The sequence below is a fragment of the Protopterus annectens genome, chromosome 1.part0 (assembly GCF_019279795.1).
Source record: "Protopterus annectens isolate FY-2018-M chromosome 1.part0, PAN1.0, whole genome shotgun sequence".
Lineage (NCBI taxonomy): Eukaryota > Metazoa > Chordata > Ceratodontiformes > Protopteridae > Protopterus > Protopterus annectens.
In genome coordinates, this window is record NC_056725.1 from 614,806,768 (window position 1) to 614,828,342 (window position 21,575).

Sequence of the window (21,575 nt, forward strand, 5' to 3'; positions counted from 1 at the left end):
ACAGTTCTGGTACTGTGACCACACCAGTGGACCTAGAGGTAAGAGAAGGAGAGTGGTCCAATAGCTTGTCTGAGGCTAAATCTACTGCACACACAAGCAGTAGGTTGAGGAATATTTTTTTAAATTTATTCTTTTGGTTTTTTAGGTCCAGATGGGGAAGATAGCGGTGTAGGGCAGAAACTAACTCGACTAATACCAAGTATTGGTTGCATGGTCAGTCCAGTACAAAATGCACAAATCCCATAAAGTTCCTTCTAAATGGCAAACAGAAGTGTATTCCTATAGCAAAATTATACTGAATATTATATTGTTGAAAAAAGACAACAATTTCAATAACTCAGCACAAAGAACAATAAACATCTCACACAGACCTCCACTAAAAATAAATAAAGGCTATTTTCATCCTGTCATAAACAGAAACAACCCAAAACAGCCTTACACCAGGAATTGTGTAATACTAATTAAAATTCCTGTCAGAAATATCACGTATACAAAACTGAACCAAAATTGTGATTTAAACAAGATATTAATTTAAAGCATTGTAAATCCACTCAATCACATTAAATAATAATAAATACAAACCTTAGACAAGAAATTAAACATAATCTTTACAAAAATTCCTTTCAGAAATGCTTCACAAACAAAATGGCTCCCAAATTGGGATTTTAAACAAAAAAAAAAAAATCATTTAACATAATGTATTCTATGGCCACAAATAATTATAGCCCAAAAGAAAAAAAATGCAAAACACAAATTTTTCCTGTCAAAACTTTCAAAAGAAGTACATAATCATCTTAAATAACATACTCAAATTACTCATGGTTCCAGCAACGCAAGGCAAGGAGAGGAACTGCACTAAAATTGTCTTAGTGCAGAAACTCGGTTCAACATTCAGATATAGTCATAAGCCGTTTAAAAACCTCAGAGAAACACAGAAAGGGTTTAAAATTAATAGTATAACACATACTGTAAGATAAATCACACTAAAGAATAAATCAATTTTTCACAAGAAAAAATAAACAGATCAACATAATATTCTAGTCAAGTACTGATAGTAAAAGGCAGCAGGAGGAATTAAAGCCCAAAAGGAGTTTCTTAACTGAACTCTTTATCTGATATCACCCAAGGGGGGAAGCAATATCCCAAGAGATTTTTCCTTGAGTGTGGATCATGAAAAATGAAAGGGTCTTCCCTGTAAGTGTAAAAGACTCTCCTATTCTCCTAGTCCTGCCAAGTGATCGGTCCTTCACCCTCACAGTCAGACTGCCAGAGGGAGGGTAGCAGGGCACTACTACCCATATAGCAGTAAGGCAGTGTGATATTCAGAAGCAAACTCAACTTAACCCAGTCCATTAAAGTTACTTTTAAATAATAAATCCAATTTATTTTCAACAAAACCTATTGACTCCTAGCAGGTACAACACACTTTGAAAAGGGTCTTCACTGATATACCAAGTCACACTGCATAACAAAATCAGAACACTGTAGATAGAATACTGCAGACTAAAATAGTAGCAATTCTAACTTTAATATGGAATCCCAAACAGTACATGTTGGTACAAGAATGAACAGAGGATACTGTCACCCATGTACCCTCAATATGAGTGCCTGTACTCCCACAACCCTCTACTTTAATATAGTCACACTAAGATCATAAAACTTCAGGTTCAGGCATAATAACAGAGATCATGTAAAACTATTACTGTACTCATCCCTATGGTTCACAGGATTCATAGAATTCACAGAATTCTTAGAAGGTTTAAGGCTAATTTATTCTAATGACCATGCACATCTTGCTAATATCCACCCTCAGGGTTTAGCTCCTTACTCAAGAAATGAGAGGTCATTTTAGTCCTAGCCTCTCCAGGTTTAATATGAATGAAGATACAGAATCACATTGTTAAACCTACAGCAGAAGTTTATTCCAGAAAAGAGGAGGTGGTAGGTGATAAATTTCTCTCTCCACTGCTTTCTGTTTGCCTGCTAATGAAGGTTCAGGTCTCTGGTTCTAGCGTTAGCTGAGGTATTTATCATACAGAGATATTTGATATCAAGGACCACCAAATCTCTAATGATGTAACAAGTAAAACATTACTTTCCTGACAGTAAGGTTCTCAAAACCAAAGACCTTATTTATTAGAAACCTCTGGGGCTTTTCAAGTTTGTTGAGATGCTGTGTGAGATACATACTGAACAGAGATCTGTACTCTACAATTGGTCTGATCAGTGTTGAATATAGGAGACAGTAACATCTCTGGATCTAAACAAAATATAAATGGTTACTAGTTGTGCAAAGTTGAATTACTTCCTGACAGCTATTGCTATGTGATGATCAAAGGAGAGGGAACTACTCACCCAAATGTCTGGGTCCCTGAGAATCTTTTCATTCTGTAAGGATGTGTTATCTCTACTGCGTGTTGTACACATCTTGTTTTCTGAAAGAAACAATACTGTACTTTACAGCACTCAACTTAAGCCCATTTTCTGTCCACCAAGTGTTAACAAAGGTAAGCACTTTCTGAAGGGTGTAGATATCTAAAGGGCTTTTACCAATTGCACCCATTTTGCACTCCTCTACAAATTTGGTCAACCAGAGGTTCTGAATATCATTTTTGAGTTGGAAGAAGTAGACCAAACAGGAAAGGACTCAGCACAAACAACTGGGCAACTCCACTGGTCACCTTAGTACTGTCTGCAGTGGCACCTGTCACACAAACTATGTAGGTTCCGTCTTTCAGCCAAAAGGAAGTCCATCTTATTTTTGTTAGGATCTCTGTCTAAGGATGATAGTTTCCTTAAATTTCTGGCATAAGGTATGATATAGTATGCTTTGACCAGATAAAGATAAGCTGTATGAACAGCACAATCACTCTCAACAGCTTGTGCAACCCTCTTGAAGAAATTAACAAGGTATAACAGGGATGCTCTCCCTTTGATGTAGCCAAATTGTTGGAGGTCAAGCTTAATGAGATTTTTGCTACCATAATTAATGAAATCAGTTATGATATGCTCCATAGCTTTACAGAACAAACTCATAAGGCTGACTGGTTTGTAGTTTCCTGGGTCAGGGATAAGGTCACCCTTGTGGAGGGGCATCGCCACAGCAGTAAATTAGGATGCGGGTACATAGCCTGTGGCTATAGTTAGGTTAAACAATTTAAGGAGAGGTTTGATGACCACCTGTTTGACACTGTTTATTAAGCACCCACATATGTTATTAGTACCCACGGAGGAAGTATATTTGGTTTTAGATAAAAACTTACAAACATTCTCTTTAGTAATGCTATGTGTGTGTGTGTGTGTGTGTGTGTGTCTGCATGGCTACTGATATCAGCTGAGATACTGCAATACAATATTTATATCACTTATATTCCAGTATGTCAATCAATTTAGCTTAGTACATCTATGGGTACCCTTTAAAATATCTATTGATACATATGACACATTCAGCTTTGAACTGCAATAGCTATTTAACTGATTTAGTAACTATTACTTTTAGTGCAAAAGAAGTTACACAGTTTTGTAAGATGAAAAAATGAGTCTGGATGGTCACATGCCAGTGGAGAACTAGGCACAGTCAGTTCTCAGAATATCTGGAGGCATTGGTGGTTCAACAGCTGAACTTCTGCATATAGCCTTACTAACTCTGATATATAAAAGGAGAAACGTCAATGACAAACTGGTTAATGCTCAATGTTTGTTTGTTTGTGTCTTTCGGCTTTTCCTGGTTAGGGGTCGCCACAGCGGAACTCCGGTCCGCTAATAATTGGCAGTTGATTTTTTATGTACCGGCTTGCCAGGCCTGACGCACAACTTTCAACGAAGGTACTCCCATTCACGCATGTCCCCACGCAGAAGACGCTCTTAGCTGAGAATCGAACCGGACAGCGTCTTACTGTGAGGCAACAATGTTACCGCAGCACCACCACCGCGGGTCTTTAGAAAGCATAAATAAATGCTATGTCTCCTAAAAATTAGGAATAGGGAATATACATCTACTGAAAGTATATTCAAAATCATCAAAGGTCTGGGGTTACTCTTTATTTTCACTGATTAACTTCTTGGAATCAAATGAATGTCAGTACATACTGGTATGATATCACTGCACATCATATTTCTTTTAAGTGAGAATGACAAAAATGGGGAAGCTCCTTCATAAGCTGAAAGGCAGACTATAAGCCATCTATTTACCAATGGTCTCCATATTTAAAGAAAGCCAGAAATGACTATGAATTTTCACAACAAAATATGAACTAACTCTACCCCTGTCCATTACAGGATGTGAAGAAAGAACAGAACCTACTTTAAAGGACAGCACACCAGTGAGTATCTACAAAATAAAGCCAAAGACATGGATCTTTTATGTCTTCCAAGTGGTGACAAGCAATAATAGTGGCATATACTGTAATACCTCAGTGGGTTTGGAATGATCTAAAGAAAGACGCACAGAATAAACATACATATTATAAATAAGAAAGCTCAGAAGCATGTAACAATTCTTTCCTATAAAAGTTCTTAGTATTTAAGCCTAAGCAAGTATACGGCATGGCATAAAGAGGCACAGCAGAAAATATTACACAAATATTAAAATAAGCACTATCACAATAAGCTGAAATCTGACCTGTCTAAAGGGTGATGTCCGTACTCCACAATGTGATCTCTTATGACCATTAAGAGCAGGCAGGCTTCTGAATTCCTTGGAACATATTGAACACAATAATCGGGTCTTCACATCAAGTCTTTCATAAAATAAGCAAATAAAATAATTAATGGCATATGACTACTGAAAGTTAAATGAGCCCTAAACTTATATAACATATGTATGATTTAACATCAAAGTATACCAAATGAAATTCTACACATGTTTGAATCTACTGTATGGAGCACTCGCCTACACATAACAAGCAATTTTATAACAACTGTCACAAAACATAACAATAAGTTGCAAAAATGAATTTCAATGCGTTACAAACAATGGATGTGGTAGCAATGAGTGTGTCATTGCTACTACTAAACAATAACAGCAATAGGAAATTTAAAGTAACTTATATGTGTAAATGACACACATCTAATTTACTGTCAAATCATTCGATCTTCAATATAGCTCTTTATAGTGGCTGAACACTTGGGTACCTCCTTCTAGTGCTAATTATATAGACTTATTAAAATTCCAAGCTTAGGTGGTGGGCACTGACATAATGGACATAGTGCCCTTACACCAAGACTAAGGATAAGCATGCTTCAATGATCCCTACTGCTTAACCCCCCCCCCCCCCCCCAAACAGGAGTTCTGCCTCTCAGAAAACATGGTAACTGACAAGCACAATTAAGAAAGGAGTCTTAGTACTATGGTCCTTACTTAAAAGGAGGTCTTTCTGCCACAGTGGTTTTAGCTGGAAATTTCCATGCAAAAGGATCAGAGGGAGGGAACAGGGTAGTATCTGGTGATTTGGATGAAACCTGCGTGATCAGAAATAACTGCATGAAGAGTTTTGGTAGTATAAAAGATATAACATATTCAGAGATCTAGTGATCTCAGAGTCAGTTATATTAATGGGGAGGATGCATCCTTCTATGCATGAGAATTGCGGGATAAAGATCTCCCTCCCTTCACCATCAGAAAAGTATCAGCAAAATTTTGTTCAGTATGTCAATTCTAAACAGTATGAATTAACAGATTATCAACTAAGCTAAGCATATCTGAATAAGACACCCACTGCAGAAGGCCCTCTGGAAAATCATCTGTTATTGCACATATCTTCAATATCTAACTTAGACCATCTTTCTGCTTTGGGTGGAACACAGCCAAAATCTTAAGCAATATCCCAAAAATCAACAATAAAGGAGGCAAAATCTGAAAAGCAAAAAGAACACTTCAAGGCAGAATATCGTTAGCAGCTGTCCTACTGTCGAATGTTCTAATCCTAGAATGGGTGCCCAGTTTACCACGCTTGATAATAACAAGACCAGGATATGGTGAAACAGAACCCTACAGCAGACATAATCCTGAAACATATACAAGAAGCAGTTATATTACCTAGTGAGATGTAATGCAGATTCACCAGTCAATTAGTTTATTAATGACATTAAAAATGAATATGACAATCAGTTTGAGACCTCCTTCTCAAATGAGAAGGAGAGAAACATGCAGCCCACCAAAAGTAGTTACAAAATGATTGATGAACATGATGTATAAGGATGAAACATTTCCCATAATTCTCAACTTCCAGAATACTGCACAATGAATTCTGAGTGACATCTCTTTATGAGAAAACAAGAATTAATTTGGAGAGAGACCCTAGCCCTGTAGAGGAGCAAGGCTATTCAAAAATAAGAGCCTGGAACTCAGGAATCAATCAAGTTGAGGAGATGGCTACCATGAAGTGGTTCCAGGACACAAAGTTTAGCTTCCTAAACCAGTCAGTTCAAAGGATGGGCACAACAGTATGTTAGTCATAAAATTCACATATCAAGCCAGAAAGGGATTCCTTATCTTAGGCTAAAAGTGAAAGATCCTCTTAAAAACTGTTCAGTCACACTATTCTGGGTTAAAACTTGCTCAGAGAGAGACCATGTTACATCAAGTTGGCCAGATGATCAACTTATGTTAATTGATGGTGGGGTACCTGAAATCTACAACAAAAACGTTGTCTGTTAAAAGCCACATAAAATCGGAGATTTGCTTACTGAGATAAAAAAGGATATTTCTTGGCCAAGAAGGACACAACCTCTTCAGGTTTGTTTTGTTTTATAAACTTAAATGGAGGGTTTACTTACAGCTTTCAGAACCTCTGAGATCAACCTGAGGAGATTTTGGAGCTAAACAGAAATACTGAGTCAGGTGATGGTAATAACAATACTAACTAATTATACAATTATATAGGTTTTTAGGGTTCTTGTACACAGACCTGAAGAAGTCTAGAAGGATGAAAGCAATCTTTGTTAACAAGAGGTTATGAAAATAGAAACTGATTTTTACATGCAAAATGTATATGTATGTATTTATATATAATTTTTGATCGCAAAATGAACTAAGGTTGATATATTTCCAGCCATGTAGTATATTGCCTTGTATAAAATCACAGACTTAATAATCTACTTAATAATTTGGTTAAATAAGATGTACCATTAAAGTACATTAGGGCTATATATTATTATGACAGCTACTAGGTATAGGGCAGGACCAGCTCGAATGTCACACTGATGGGGGAAAGGATGTGAATTTAACATGTGTACCAATAACACTTTGTTTTACAGCACAATAAACCACTCCCATGCCTGATAAAAAGTATATATATATTTAGAAAGCTTGTGAGGAAATTATTACTCTATTTTTGTTTCACTTGGATCGCTTGTCTGTGTACTTAATAAAGGATTTTCGACTGGAAACAGACTGCCTGCCTTGCTTGGATTACTTTCGAATACTTAGTAATGCTGTAGAATTATATATTTTTTATTATTACTTTTTCACTTGACAAGTTTACGTTTGCTACTTCTACTACTATTGTCTGATCTGATTAATATACAGCGATTAACTAGAAATAAATGGACTGAAAAATGTTTTGTTTTTAGACCCCCTAGACTTTAGTGGGTTGTTTTGAGACTTCGGGGATACCACGGAGATTACTTGTTTTTTAAATTAATAAGCACTAACCAGGCATGTCTAAGGTTCAGCTCCCAGTGTTTTCTCCTGTCCACCTGATGAATCTAGGCATCTTGGGGCAATGTAGCAATTGCCTCATGTACACTGACAACCCTCTCCTCCTAACACCCAACACTACAACCTGTGAGAGATGCACTTACATAGCCAAACTGGAAGCCAAGCTCTTTCCAGCCAAGACTGGACTAAACTGTCAAGAGAAGAAGGTAAACACCAGACCGCACTCAACACATAGTCCATCAAAACCTGCACCACCCAAAACCACACATAGTAACACAAAACACACACCTACATTCACAGAGGCTCTCAATAAAAATCTGCCCAAACAACAGAGACTTTCAAAGCTGAAATGCAAGCAACCACCCCCCCAACACTACCCAAACGACACACAGCCCACTAAATCAGTGTCCCACTCAACCTCAGCCCATAAGGCAAAACAACGTACCCAATACACTAGTCATAGGCGACTCTAAGTCTGGCACACTGACGTTCCTCTCACCTGGCTAAACAAGGAGAAAGTTACTGTCAGCTGCCTGCTGGGTTCCAGGATCCACCATATAACTAATGCACTTGGGTCACTCCACAACAAGCACAAATATGACTCTGTCATTGTCCATGTTGGATTGAATGACCTGAGATGTACCTCCCTGGACTACATGAAAAGAGACATGGAGCAGCTCTCTGACCATGTGGCCCAGGCAGGTATGACACTAGCCCTGAGTAGCATCATGACATCACCCAGAATGATACCACAGTACAAAGACAAAATGATTGACTTCAAAACTTGGCTAAGCTTCTAGTGTCATTCTAAGGGAATCCAGTATCTGTCTGCCTGGGATGACATGATCGACAGGCAACGATACTTTGCCAGAGGTGGCCTGTACCTCTCGCCTCTGAGATTCCGGATAATGGCTAAGGCTCTTGCCACCCCTATAGTGCCTTTTTTTAGGCAAGGCTCAAATGTCAAATGCACCACCATAGTAGATACAAACAAGCAAAATCTAAGGGTAATGCTACTCAATGCTAGAAGTCTAAACCTCAAAATGCACTCACTCGAGGCACTCCTTAAGATGGAGAACACTGACATCTGTGCAGTGGCAGAGACCTGGTTTAAGGCTCCAGAGAGCACCCCTGCATTACCAGACTAAAATTCTTACCACACCTTTTGGCCACCTAACCTGGACCGAAACACTAAAGTAGGAGGCATGTCCATATTCATATAGGATATCAACACCTCCAGGCTAGTTGCTCAACATAATGCATCCGAAATTATCCAAGTACAATTAACACTAGGCACGACTGCAATTCAGGTTGTAGCTTGTTATAGATCCCTCGCCATACCCCAGGACGCCCACTCCATGTTTCTCAATATACTGGATAATATTAAGGTACATCCCAATACTCTAATATTGGGAGATTAAAACTACCCCACCAACAACTGGAAAAACTACTCATATGCTAACTCATTTGCTCAACGTTTTCTGGAATTCATCAATTCCAATGCCCTGGATCAACTTGTCCATACCCCCACCAGGGACAGCAACATCCTGGATCTGGTCATTACCAATATGGGTAACAGATGCTCCATGCCAGAAGTCAACGCCTCGTTGGTCAGATCCGACCACAAGCTAATTACCCTAGACATCCATATCCCGCCCCCACCCCGCCATTAAGGAAACCACCGTAAAAAACTACTCCAAAGCCAACTTCATGCTTCTTAAGACAGAAGTGGCTAACTTCACGACACCTATACAGATGGAAAATACAGGCATAACTGCTGAATCATATACAAATGCACCGTATAAGCACATACACGAGTGCATGGACCGTGCCATCCCCAACAGAACCAAGATGCTATCCTCCAAAAAAAGGAAGCCAATCTGGTGGTCCCCTGCCATAAACAAACTCTACAACAGAAGGAAGAAACTCATGCAAAAAAAGAGTAAAATCCCATGATTGTAGGAACCCCCTGGTCAGTCTCAGTAACAACTTGAGATCCTTCATAAAATCCTACAAAGCTAGTTACGAAAATAAAATCGTCATGGATTCTAAAGATAACCACAAAACATTCTACAGCTATGTCAAGAATCTCAATGGCAACACTCAGATCTGCTCTGAGCTACAGCACAATGGCACTAGATTTATTGAACCAACTGATATTGCCAACATCCTGGCAGACAGGTTCAGTGCAAACTTTACTCCCTCTCACCCCCCAAAGGGCCCATCTCCATACCAGAAGATTGTAAAGCCCCTGTAATCATGGACTCACAAGTAAAGACTGCACTCTCCAAAGCCAAGAACACAGCATCCATGGGACCAGACAACATCCCAGGTTGCGTTCTGTACGAACTACAGAATGAATTGGCACCCCACCTAAGTACCATGTTCAACTACAGCCTCACTTTAGGCTTTGTGCCTATGGAATGGCGCACAGCGACGGTTATCTCACTCCATAAAGGGGGTGCCACCACTGACCTCAGGAACTACCACCCCATTAGCCTGACGAGCCTGCTCTGCAAGACCATGGAAAGCATCATCCTGAAACTTATAAACAAAGACATAAGTAACCTCCAAACTCTGGACCCCACTCAGTTTGAGTTTGTAAAAGGTAGATCATGACTCCTAAATCTGACTGACTTCTTTGAAGCAGTCACCAGAGCCGTAGATGAGGGTAAAGTGGTGCACACAGCCTATCTTGACCTCGAAAAAGGCTTTCGACACCATCCCCCACTCTGGTATTATAGATAAACTCATTGGACTAGGCATAAATCCCTATTTAAATGATGGGTGGCAAACTGGCTCACTGACAGAACCAACACAGTGAAAGTAGCCGACTCCAAATCCGACTTCAGACCAGTGACAAGCGGAGTACCACAGGGGTCAGTCCTGGGTCATCTCCTGTTAAGTATCTTCTTCTCAGAAGTCCAGGCTAATACTGCTGGCAGACGACTGCAAATAGGAGCCAATAATAGATTTGCCTAAGGATGTGGACATTCTACAAAGAGGCCTCCTTGAGACTGATGCTTGGTGTCAAAGTCAGGCCTAAAGCTCAATGCCAAGAAGTGCACTGTCATCCCCTTTCGGAAAAATACCGTACCCATGAACTACCACAAAGGCGGTAGCCTACTAAACACCAAAAGTTCGATAAACGACCATGGGACACAGTAGTCTCTCCTTTGATAATTACATCCCCACAGCAGTCAGGAAATCCTTCTACGTGGCACACCTCATCACAAAGGGGTTCTCCTCCAGAAAAAGAGAGGTCATCGTTCCTCTCTACTCATCCCCCATCAGCCCCATTATAGAGTACAATGCCCCATTTGGCATGTACCTCGCAAGACATCTAAAACAACTAGAAAGGCCATAGAAATACCTCACTAAGAGGATTACCGGCCTCAAACACATGCCATATGCAGACTGTCTCAAAAAACTCCAGCACTACTTCGTCATAGATCGGTACTCAGAGGCGACCTCTGAGTAACATACAAAGCCATGTCTAGCCCAGATCTGATGGACATGCTACACTTAAAGAAATCCCAGTCTCTCCAGGCCACATGCTCCAGGAACCTAAACCTTGTCACCATAATAAATCAGAACATGGTGGAGGGATAGATTCCTGTCCCATAGACTTCCCATGCTCTGGAACAGACTACCCATTCATGTCAACCAAACTCCTCATTAGCCCTCTTTAAGCGAAATCTTAACAATTGGATGGGAAATAGGAAATTCACCCCGGGGATCACTTCTGTGGCTCTGCATGACAGGGGCAGAGGAAAATAATTTTCTTGGGTGGTGAACGCTGCACCCCAACCCCATGTAAAAAACTGGAGAAAGGAGTTTGATGTTGATGATGATGATGTTATTATTGTACAATCTGTCCTGTCTGCATAGTCCCTGGTGATGCTACTGCTGTTAGGTCTAAGTTTTCTATGCCTACTGTTGCTGTTGGTTCTGTTTCTTCGATTTATACTGTTGTTGCCTGTATGTGTAGAAGAAAAAGTCTATGAGTTTGGAGGGAAACCTCTGGAATATTTGGGGATTAGTAGGAGAAAAAGGATACATTTTGACAATTTTATTTTATTTATTTTGTTTTTGTTTACTGGGTTTATCCAAATGGGTTTAGTCAAAAAAAACATTTCAGTGAACACCAGAGGAGGAAAGCTCCAACATATTACAAACATTTTTAAACAGACATTCAGTTAATTGGGCATGAACAGACATTAAGTAATACAATTTAACAATTATACATTTATTTGCTAATTAGACAACATTCATATGAAAGACAGGCAACTATTACAGTATAAAAGATACTTCTGCATTTAGCAAATGTTGAACATTTAACATTTGAACAAGTGTATTACTGGGTTTGTCAAATAGATAACAGAGCTTGTGATTAGTGCTTAGAAATTAAAATAAATGGAAATGAGTGAAGGAATTCATTAGGACAGAAACTTTAATATTACAGTTAAGAGGTGGGGTATTAAGCAGGTTGAGCATAACCATATTTGTCAGTTTGTAAGGCGGGCCGACCCCACTCTGTGGATTTGTGACTGGGATATTTTTCCTTTCTCTCTGATTATTTTTTTCTGTTTAGTCTCATGGTTAGGGTTGTGCACAATAAGGGATATGCAGCACAGAAACAGGAGGAAAGATCTAGAATGTTAAACTTTTGCTAGGTGTATATGAGAAATAAACATGAATCAGGAATTAAGGCATTGGGAGAATCTGCAGTTAAGCTACATGAAACATGAAAGCAGAGTGAGAGCTCTAGAAAAGTGTATTTCTGTTAAGTGGAAGTAGCTAACAGAAGCAAAATTATGAAACAACTAAGCATGATGCTAGTGCTTGAGGAAGGAGAGAATGGAGACCCTAAGTAACAGAATGGAGAGATTAGAAGGGCTACACTGATTAAGGAAATGGAGGGAGACAGGGTGGTCCAATGGGAGGATCTATACAGGGATAGATAAGACAGATAATGGCAGTAGCTTTAAGGTTTAAGGCTTTTACAAGAATGAAGGAATAATAAGGTATATGGGAGGGAGAATAACAGGAGTATAAGAGAATAAAAAGACTGATAAAAAAGGGGGAGGTGAGGAGGGCTAATGACAGGAGAGGAGAGTTTAGTTTTGTCTAGAAAAAAGTCTGGGTGGAGCAGAACGGACAGTACAAACAATGGTTATAAGATAATTTACTGGGACTCATTTTGTCGATTCTTTGTTTACCCTTATCTGGCAATCATTTAGACTCCCAGCAAGAAATTTTGCAGAATCCGGATTCTGTTTTATTTACTGAGATGTTCTATTCCTTGCAAAAGTTAGAGAAAATAAGAAATATAATTTCTGCTTAAAGCAAACTTTTCCGTTTATTCCAAGTCTGTGCAAACTCAAGAGTTAGTACATATAGAGACAAAGTATGGAGGCAAAGCCCTCACTCTAGGAGTACAGTCCCCTGCATAAATTATATCTGAAATTGCTCTTTACTGTATATGCTGACGTAATATATGACAAATGTTGGCAGTTAATTATGATTCATTTAGACTTGATGAAAAGTGACTTGAGGAATCATTATGGATATAGAGGAAGCTAAATAAGGGCTTTGGGGTACAGAAGTTATACAATGGGCTAGAAATTTTAGGGAGAAATGGGCTATGGAGAGTTATATATTTCAAGAGCACAGGACATGACAAGAAGTTAGATTGAACTTGGAAATGTGCAAACAGTCTACATTTGTGGGGGGCATGTGAAATTTACACGCAAGATTGTTTCATAGATAACATCAGGCTTTGGTGTTGGTGAAATCAAGGGTCTGGAGATTAGATGGCTGCAGCCAGTGCAGAAAAGTGGCTGGAGATAGCTTACAAATATGGTGGTGATTGCTCTGAAGTAAGAGAGTTATAAGGAAATGTTATTAGGCAGTAAGTGAAGATATACCGCACAGGCTGAAAAGATCTGGTGGTTCTATCTGCTCAAGTTAATAAAACTAACATAGGAGTAGATGCACTGGAGACAATGTTGGTGACAGTGTGACTGTCAAGGCACTTGAAGCATGCAATTCAAAGTGGTAAACATTGAAAAATAAGTACATAATGAGTACAAATGCTGGTATATTGTGCAGCAGAGAGAAAGTGTGTGTGTGTGTGGGGGGGGGGGGCAGAATTTGTTGGCATGAAAGGCACTGTGGACAAATTCAGAGAAGTAAGTGGCTGAAATATCCTAATGCAGAGATAGCAAGGAGGGCAGGTTGGGAATGAAAAGGACAATTGTAATGCAGGAGGCAGCATGATTAATCAGGCGAAAGATAAAGAGTAGTAAGTATTTTGAAAACTTTGGAAATTCTGTGTATGGACTGTAAAGTTGTGTGTGCTCTCCACATAGCCAATGGCAGGTAGCATGCTATACCTCTGGGCAATGAAGACAGATGAAGTATAAGCAAAACAGTTTATTAAGAGAAGAGGATAACTGGCTACATTAGGTAATTAAACTATTTAAATGATCATATGGAAAAGTGGTGATAGTAAATGACTACTTTTGAAAATGCTCAGTAACTGTAATATTTTGCAAAAGACTAGTATGGTAATGATGACTAATGTAATGCCATGCAGCTGAATGGGTAGTACACTGGATGGATTCTAGGAAGGAAAAAAAAAAACAATCCACAGGTGAAGAGACCGTAAAAAACATTAAAAATCACTCAAGTGCTGATATGTAATAAGGCCATCTACAGTGGATAAAACACACATGAAAAGCCTTGTTGTATCAAGACTCACAACTTTTTCTTGAAATCTTAATCTGCCATTCCCATGATACATATGCCTCTTTAGGTCACACAGGATGTCACTGATGAAAAGGAAGGTATGATCCCCTCAGGATCCCAAGGTTCCTGACACACAACCAAACAAGGTAAAACCTACAAGAACACATTATCAGCTATAAGATTCTAACTTTAAAACTTGATAATATCCTTATAGAAAGTCTTATTGCCATGACAAAGCAGCTTAAACATCCGACATAAAGAGGACAGAGAGTGGGAATAAATGACACACTGTGTAATACTCTTGATGATAGTCAGATATGAGTACATGCATACACCTTACGTACTACAGCCTTCTGCAATGGGTGGAAAACTTAGGCAGAATCCCAAACAGTGTTCTTAACTCACAAAATAGTTATTAGAAACCTAAAAGGCAGAGGCGAAAAGTGCCTTGAAGTAAAGACATGTCAAAAGATGCTCTATTCTCATCTGGTGGTTCAGTCTACAATACTTCTTAAATATATGCAATGAAAACTGAGTGGCCATGCCAGCCATGTATATAGGCCTAAAAAGTACTAGATTCTACCAGCCTCCGAGATGAAAAGCCCATTTAATATACTAAATGAAAACAACAAAGCTGGAAATTCATTTAGATAAGATCTAAGTGAAAATGCCCCTTTAATACATTGAGTTTCAGAACACAATGAAGATGGAAATTCATTTAGATAAGGTTTCATGTCTATTGCAAAACCATCCCTTTCTGGAATAAATTAAACAGATAACTGGTCCACCTTCCTATGCCTGTCAGTCATGCAGAGGTTAAACAATAATGAATGGTCACTTCCAAACTGTGAAGAATGTTTGCCACTTACTTTCATCTAACAAAAAGAAACCTAGAAGGCAAATGAACTTCAGAAATCACTTTAGTGAAGTAACAGTGATTCACTCTAAATATATATAGGCCATGTGAAATACAAACCAAAGCTCTATACATATGGCATCATAAAGCTCCAATATTTACAAAATGGATGGAAAGTCCTCTAAGACAACAACTACAAAGATGCAACCTTAAGCTCAAGTGAACCAACCAGTTAAAGATCAAGGGGAATAAAGGGTCAACCATTAAGTTTAAATCTTATGACAAAAAGTTTCTTCACTACGGACAAAGATGAAAGATTCCTTAAAACTGCTTAAACCGCCATTACTGGGACAAGGTGTTGCCATCCAACAAATCATGCTATGCCAAGATGGCAGAAACATACATCCAGCTGTGTGAAGTATTTCTCATAAATGAAAGTTATGTACTTATTATAACAACAGAGCTGTGTTGTCTGTATCCATCCATCACAACCTATAAATATCAGATCTGACTTGGATCCAAAACTGGCCATATTCAGAATCTATAGACTCAGAGCTCCACCTCTTCTACCCATAAACCCCTACTGAGGCATCCTATCCTCAGATCGAGTTTGCCCCTGGAAAAAAACCTGAACCACCGCGAACCATAACAAGGGCAGAAAAAAAAAAGGAGTCAAGCAGAGTGGACCGCAGATATAAATCCTCCTAAAAAATAACAATATGGAGATATAGTTGAAATGGACAGATGTAGACAACAAGGATCTATTCTTTTGCTGTGTACATGACTGTCATATCTGATGTTGTCTTACTGGTCCACTTTCAACCTGGGGGACACAGTCCCCTGCTAATCAAACCCGTAGGGAGGTGCTAGGAGAGAACATTCTGCAAGATAGTGGAATCAAAAGAAGCTCTAGATCTAGACTGTATATCCAATTTGTAATGGGACACAAAAATATTAGTATTAGACCATGTAGCACAAATACCATCAAAAGAAACCTGCAATAAAAAGGCAGTTGAGGTAGCCACACTTCTTTTGTGGAATAAACTTTTGGCTTCAGAAAGCTATTTGGACTGGGTCACCTTGGAAACCAGCTTGCCAAGTCTTGCCTTAGAAAAAGAAACAAACAGTTGGTCAAATTTTCTGACACTATTGATTCAGTCCAGACAGAATTTAAGCTCTCTATGAACATCCAAACAAAGAAGGTTCTTTCCTATTACTGAAATTTGTAAAGAAAACCAGTAAATGAATGGGTTGGTCTGAACTTTATTTAGAAGTAACCCTGGACAGAAAGAATGGATTAGTCGATAAGGTGTTTAAGTATTGCTTGAAATTCTGAGACTCTTCTGGCTGATATGATGACCACCAAGAAGAAAGTCTTCCATGATTAGAATTGTAAGGATACCGTAGTTGAAGGCTCAAAGGGAGGTCTAAACAGGACTTGCTGCAGTAGAGGAAGGTCCCAAAGAGGCACCAGGTCCCTGACAAGTGGACACAGCAAAACGGTACCCCTCAAAAAGGCCTTAGAAAGCCTGGATGCCACAACAGGGATGTTATCCCTACCAACATAAAGGTTAGAAATGGTGGCCGGTTGTACCTTAGTAGTTGAAGAACTAAAATCAGAATGAAAAAGATCAGCCAAAAAGCCTTGAACGTTGTCTAAAGGTGCTGAAAATGGATCCAAGCCCTTGGCAGAAACCTAAATAGAAAGGCGTTTCCATTTACTGGCATAAACCTTCCTGTTGGAGGTTTTTTGGGATGAAGAAAGTATGTGAGCAACTCTCTCAAAGAGTGTTCTATTCCTGGCCATCATCAGAATTCGAGAATCCATGAAGACAAATTGAGGGAGCAATGGTTTTGGAGTAGCAATTATGCAAGGTGAGAAATCAAATCTGGTATTGGATCCAGCACTCAAGGCAGGTGAAGAAGATGAGGCCAAACAAAGCATGACCCAAACCTATCAATGATGACAAAAGCTCTGCAATGGGCAGACTTCTGAAGAAACTTGATTATCAAGGGCATAAGTGTAGAGGAGACTTGGAGGCAATGCATGCAGAAGAGTGCCCTCCACAGGGATCAAGGCATAAAAGTTGCTGCACTTTACGTTGGCTGGGGAAGTAAAAAAGAGCGAACAGAGGGTGCCCCAGTGGCTGAGGATCTGTTCCACTACTGTGGAATTCAGGTACCACTCGTGAGGCAGAAGAATGTTCCTGCTCAAGCTGCCTACTAGGATGTTGGATCTCCCTGAGATATGCATTGCAATTAGGAACTGCTGAGAGGACATCACCCACTGTCAAACCCTCATGGCCTCTCAACACAGGGTATAGGATAGAGTTCATCCTTGCTTGCCCAGGCACCACATAACCAACGTGTGGCAAACATACCCTTGGGGAGGAGTTCCTGAAATGCCTCCAATGCTAGGAAGACTGCCCTCACTTCCAAGACACTGATATGAAAAATGGCCTCATACCTTAACCAGGAACCTTGTACAGTCTTCCCCTACAAAATAACCCAGCCCCCACCACAGACAAATAGCATCTGTAGTTACAGTGGCCTGGGGATGGGGAAGAACAAAAAGCCAACCCGTCAAAACCAACAAAGACTCCAACTAGCATTGAATGTGGTGGCAACATGTGCTTTTCAGAAGTACTGGAAAGTCCATAAGGGTGAGCCAGAAAGGACCAGTGAACTGCAAGAGTCCATTGTAAAGCCCACATGTGGAATTGCACCAGTGGTTTGAGACAAACAGAAACTGCTGTGTGCCCAAGAAGATGAAGTACTGAAGTGTTAGAGGGCCTAGGGAACCGGCAGAATGTGACAAGCATGTAGACATAGTGAATTTAGCCTTGAAAATGACAGCTTGACTGTCTGAGTGACAGTATCCAAACAGCACACAATGAATTCTTGCATTTGAACTGGTTTCATGCTGGGATTTTCATGCTTTACTGTTATGCCAAAGGACATATACAGATGGAGTAAGGAATTTCAGGCATGGATGAGACAGGCCTTCGTGGAAGTGGTCAGGAGCCAATCCTCCAGGAAAGGGAAGACCTGGCACCCTTGTAGCCTGACCCAGGCTGCCACTACTGCCATGAATTTTGGGAACACCCAGCAAGCGGTGGTGAGACCAAATGGCAGAGCTTGAAACTAATAGTAATCAGCTGCCAGCAGAAAGTGCAGGAATCTCTTTTTTGCTGAGATTCAGAATTGGTCTGAGGTCCTTGTTTTTCTTTGTAACCAAAATGAATCTGTAACAGACCCCGGATCCTCACTAGTCTTTAAGATCTATTGGATGATTCAGTGACCAGCAGTTTTTGAATTTATGCCACTGCATCCCTTCTCTGGCAAGGCAGAACATCTGGAAAAGATCTTTAGGAATCTTTTCGAGTGAACAAAATGGGAATGGTATAACCTCTGAATGTGACTCTCAATACTCATGCTTCTGAGGTGATGGCCTCCCAAACTTTTGGGTGGAGAGTCAAGAGATACACTCCCCTTCCCCCCCCGAGACTACTTCCAGAAAGCAGCAGTCAGGCAACCTTTCTAGGACTCTAGAAGTGTCTAACATAGAAAGCCCCACAGAATCCCTGGTTTTGCAGACAGCCCCTCTCTATGGGCGACATCTGTTATGGTTACCCCTGTCTGCCATAGAGGGAACACACTTGGAGCATCCTGGAAAGGCTCCTGCACTTTGCAAAGTTCAGACATGCTTTCCACCCTTCTGGTTCCTGAAAAAGGATTGCGGAGAGGTTGAAAAATGAACTCTGATAGCAGACAGCATCCTTCCATACTTTTCGCTCCTTGTAAGCGTGTCCTTAGCCTTAGGGCCAAAAATGCAAGCACCATCAAAAAGTGCATTAACAAGGGACACTTTAAAACAGTCAATAAGATTGCACAGAAGCATCCAGGCATGGTAACAAATAGAAATGCATGTGCCTGTTGAATGAGATTACCCATCAACTGTGTTGGACAGCAGCGTCATGGAGATGTTAGATATGGATTACATAGTAGACAAATGAGCCTGCAAAGTTTTATGAGCTTCTGGAGACTGTTTAGTCTTGACAATCTATTGAACAATGACAGCTCAACCAGGGAAGTGAAACAAAAAGTTGTCCGAATGGGAGAAGATCCTCTCAATGATGTTAAAGACCAAACCTGAAGCTGGAAGAATAGACCAGTGCTCCTCAGATCTACCAAAGACAAGCACAGATACCCGGTGTTAGGTCAGCTCTGACTCCAAGACTGGAGCTAGAATAACAAGAACACGAATTGATAAAACTGCAAAATCAGAAGCTGAAATGAAGAAAAAGCTGGCTAAGTATGAAGCTTCTCAAGAATAGCTGTTTCAAAATATAGCAGAATTAGAAGACAAAGTGTGTAGAGAAAACCTGAAATTTTGAGGAACTGGAAGGAACAGACTATATGCATTTTATGAAAGCACACATAAGAAACCAGACTGGTTTTCCACAGCAGGATTGGTTTACTGAAGGGGCACATCCAGTGTATGCTCCAAACCTGGCCATGAAAAAGCAGCCAAGACCTATATTAGTAAAGATGTAATCATACCAGCAGTAGGAGTTGATCCTAACAAAACTGTGGAAGAAGGCCAAAGTATTAAAAATTGGAGATGGCAGAGTGCTTGTTGAACATGATTATTCACTGTACACCAGGAAGAAGAGAAGCAAATTTATCCCAGCAATCAGGGAATGTTGAGATGCAGGTGCGAGAATCAAGCTGTTGTATCCAGCTGTCTTCGGAATATTTTTTTCATGGAGGATAAAAAAGACATTTTTGAAGGCTGAACAGGCTAAGGAGAAAATAAAAAAAGTTTATCCAACAAAACGTCAGCCAGTAATAAAGTTCATAGAAAGACTTTGTCGGTGAAACCTTTTTCAATGTTCCAAAGGAAAATGAGTGAGAGCCAGAAAAAAGTGCAAGAGTTGACCAGAAGAATCAGGAGTATTTTGGACTTGATCCAGACTTTGGTATTGGGAGATGGAGATGAACTGGAAGAAGGCCAGCAACACTGAAATTAAAAAAAACACATGGGAGGCTACATAGCATAAATCACATTTGTGAAATATGGCTTTGCAAGAAAAAAAAATGGATTTATATTGACTTTGTTAAATCTGTGGGTGGACTGTAAAACATATACCCCACTTTATGTTACTAATGTTTTAAAGGACACTAAAAGTGAGGAAAGTAACTATAAGCAAACCAATTGTTGTTCATATCAGTATAAAATACTTCATGATATAACCTGCATGTTAAGTATAGTAAAGCAGCTTTATGCAATGTGTAGTCAGCAGTACTTTAAATGTGAAGGAGCCTTTTCAGTGATTGTTGTATGTTAAAGTAAACAAATACTTTTTTAGTTGTAAGAAATATAGGCTCTGCATCATACAAGTGAAGAAAGGCTGAACAAAAGCAAATTTAATGTTAATGTGCTGTGATATTGGACTACTGGGGTGGAGGTGGGGTGAGAAGTGCACTGATATTACTGTATGCAGAATTAAGATATTTTCTCTTATTTTTACAAGGGTGAATGTCTAGATAATGCCATTGGCTTAAGCTATAAACAAGTGTTTTACTGTAAAGCAGGCTTTAAAAATAAGACAAAATAATGAAAGCCATGAGAAAAATCTGAAGTTTCTTACATCTGCAAAGATATTAGCTTGTTTTTTCATTAGCATATGTTCAGTGGAAGTTAAGAAGTTTGCAGATGAAGACAGCTGTACATTTTGTTCTGAGTGAAATTCACAAAGATTCATTACTGAGTACTTTTATATGGAGACAAGCAGCTGTGTGCAGGTGCCAGCAATTAATCTTGAGAGGTCAGCATTCTTTGCTGAGGGAAATGCAAAGTTTAAAAGTACAATGGCAAGGCGTTACAGTGAAAAATACAATTTGAAATTATGGGTAATAAATAAGAATAGCAGCCTCCCTAGCAGCCTTAACACTTTAATGCACATACTAGAACAACGCACAATTTAGTTTTATTTAAAGACAGACAGTGCACTTTTTCTTGGGGCTACAAGTGTCTTAAAAGTATGCACACTGTTTTTCACATATGGGAGGGAAACAGAGATAAGAAGAAGGTGACAGCAATCAGTGCAAATGGGAAGACAGGCTGTAGCATGTGCTTTAGCGTGGGTAACCTTAATTTTCAGTTAGGTTGTGCCTGCGGGTGTAGCTGTTGATGTGCTGAAATTGTTCCAATCTGGAGCATTAAATTACATTTTTTGAAGATGTACATAGTCTTCCATGTCTGTTCTAAGTTAACAGAGGATGGAGATATTTTGAAAATGT

At 39.5% G+C, this 21,575-nt stretch overlaps 1 protein-coding gene across 1 annotated transcript in view; it reads right to left on the bottom strand.

Annotated features, from left to right (window-relative positions):
• Positions 1 to 21,575, bottom strand: part of TRERF1 (transcriptional regulating factor 1) — a 1,546,663-nt gene that overhangs the window by 1,244,143 nt on the left and 280,945 nt on the right. The window contains exon 3 of the mRNA XM_044060332.1: positions 4,622 to 4,739. Coding sequence (XP_043916267.1) covers positions 4,622 to 4,739 — 118 coding nt within the window. The remainder of the gene's footprint in view (positions 1 to 4,621; positions 4,740 to 21,575) is intronic.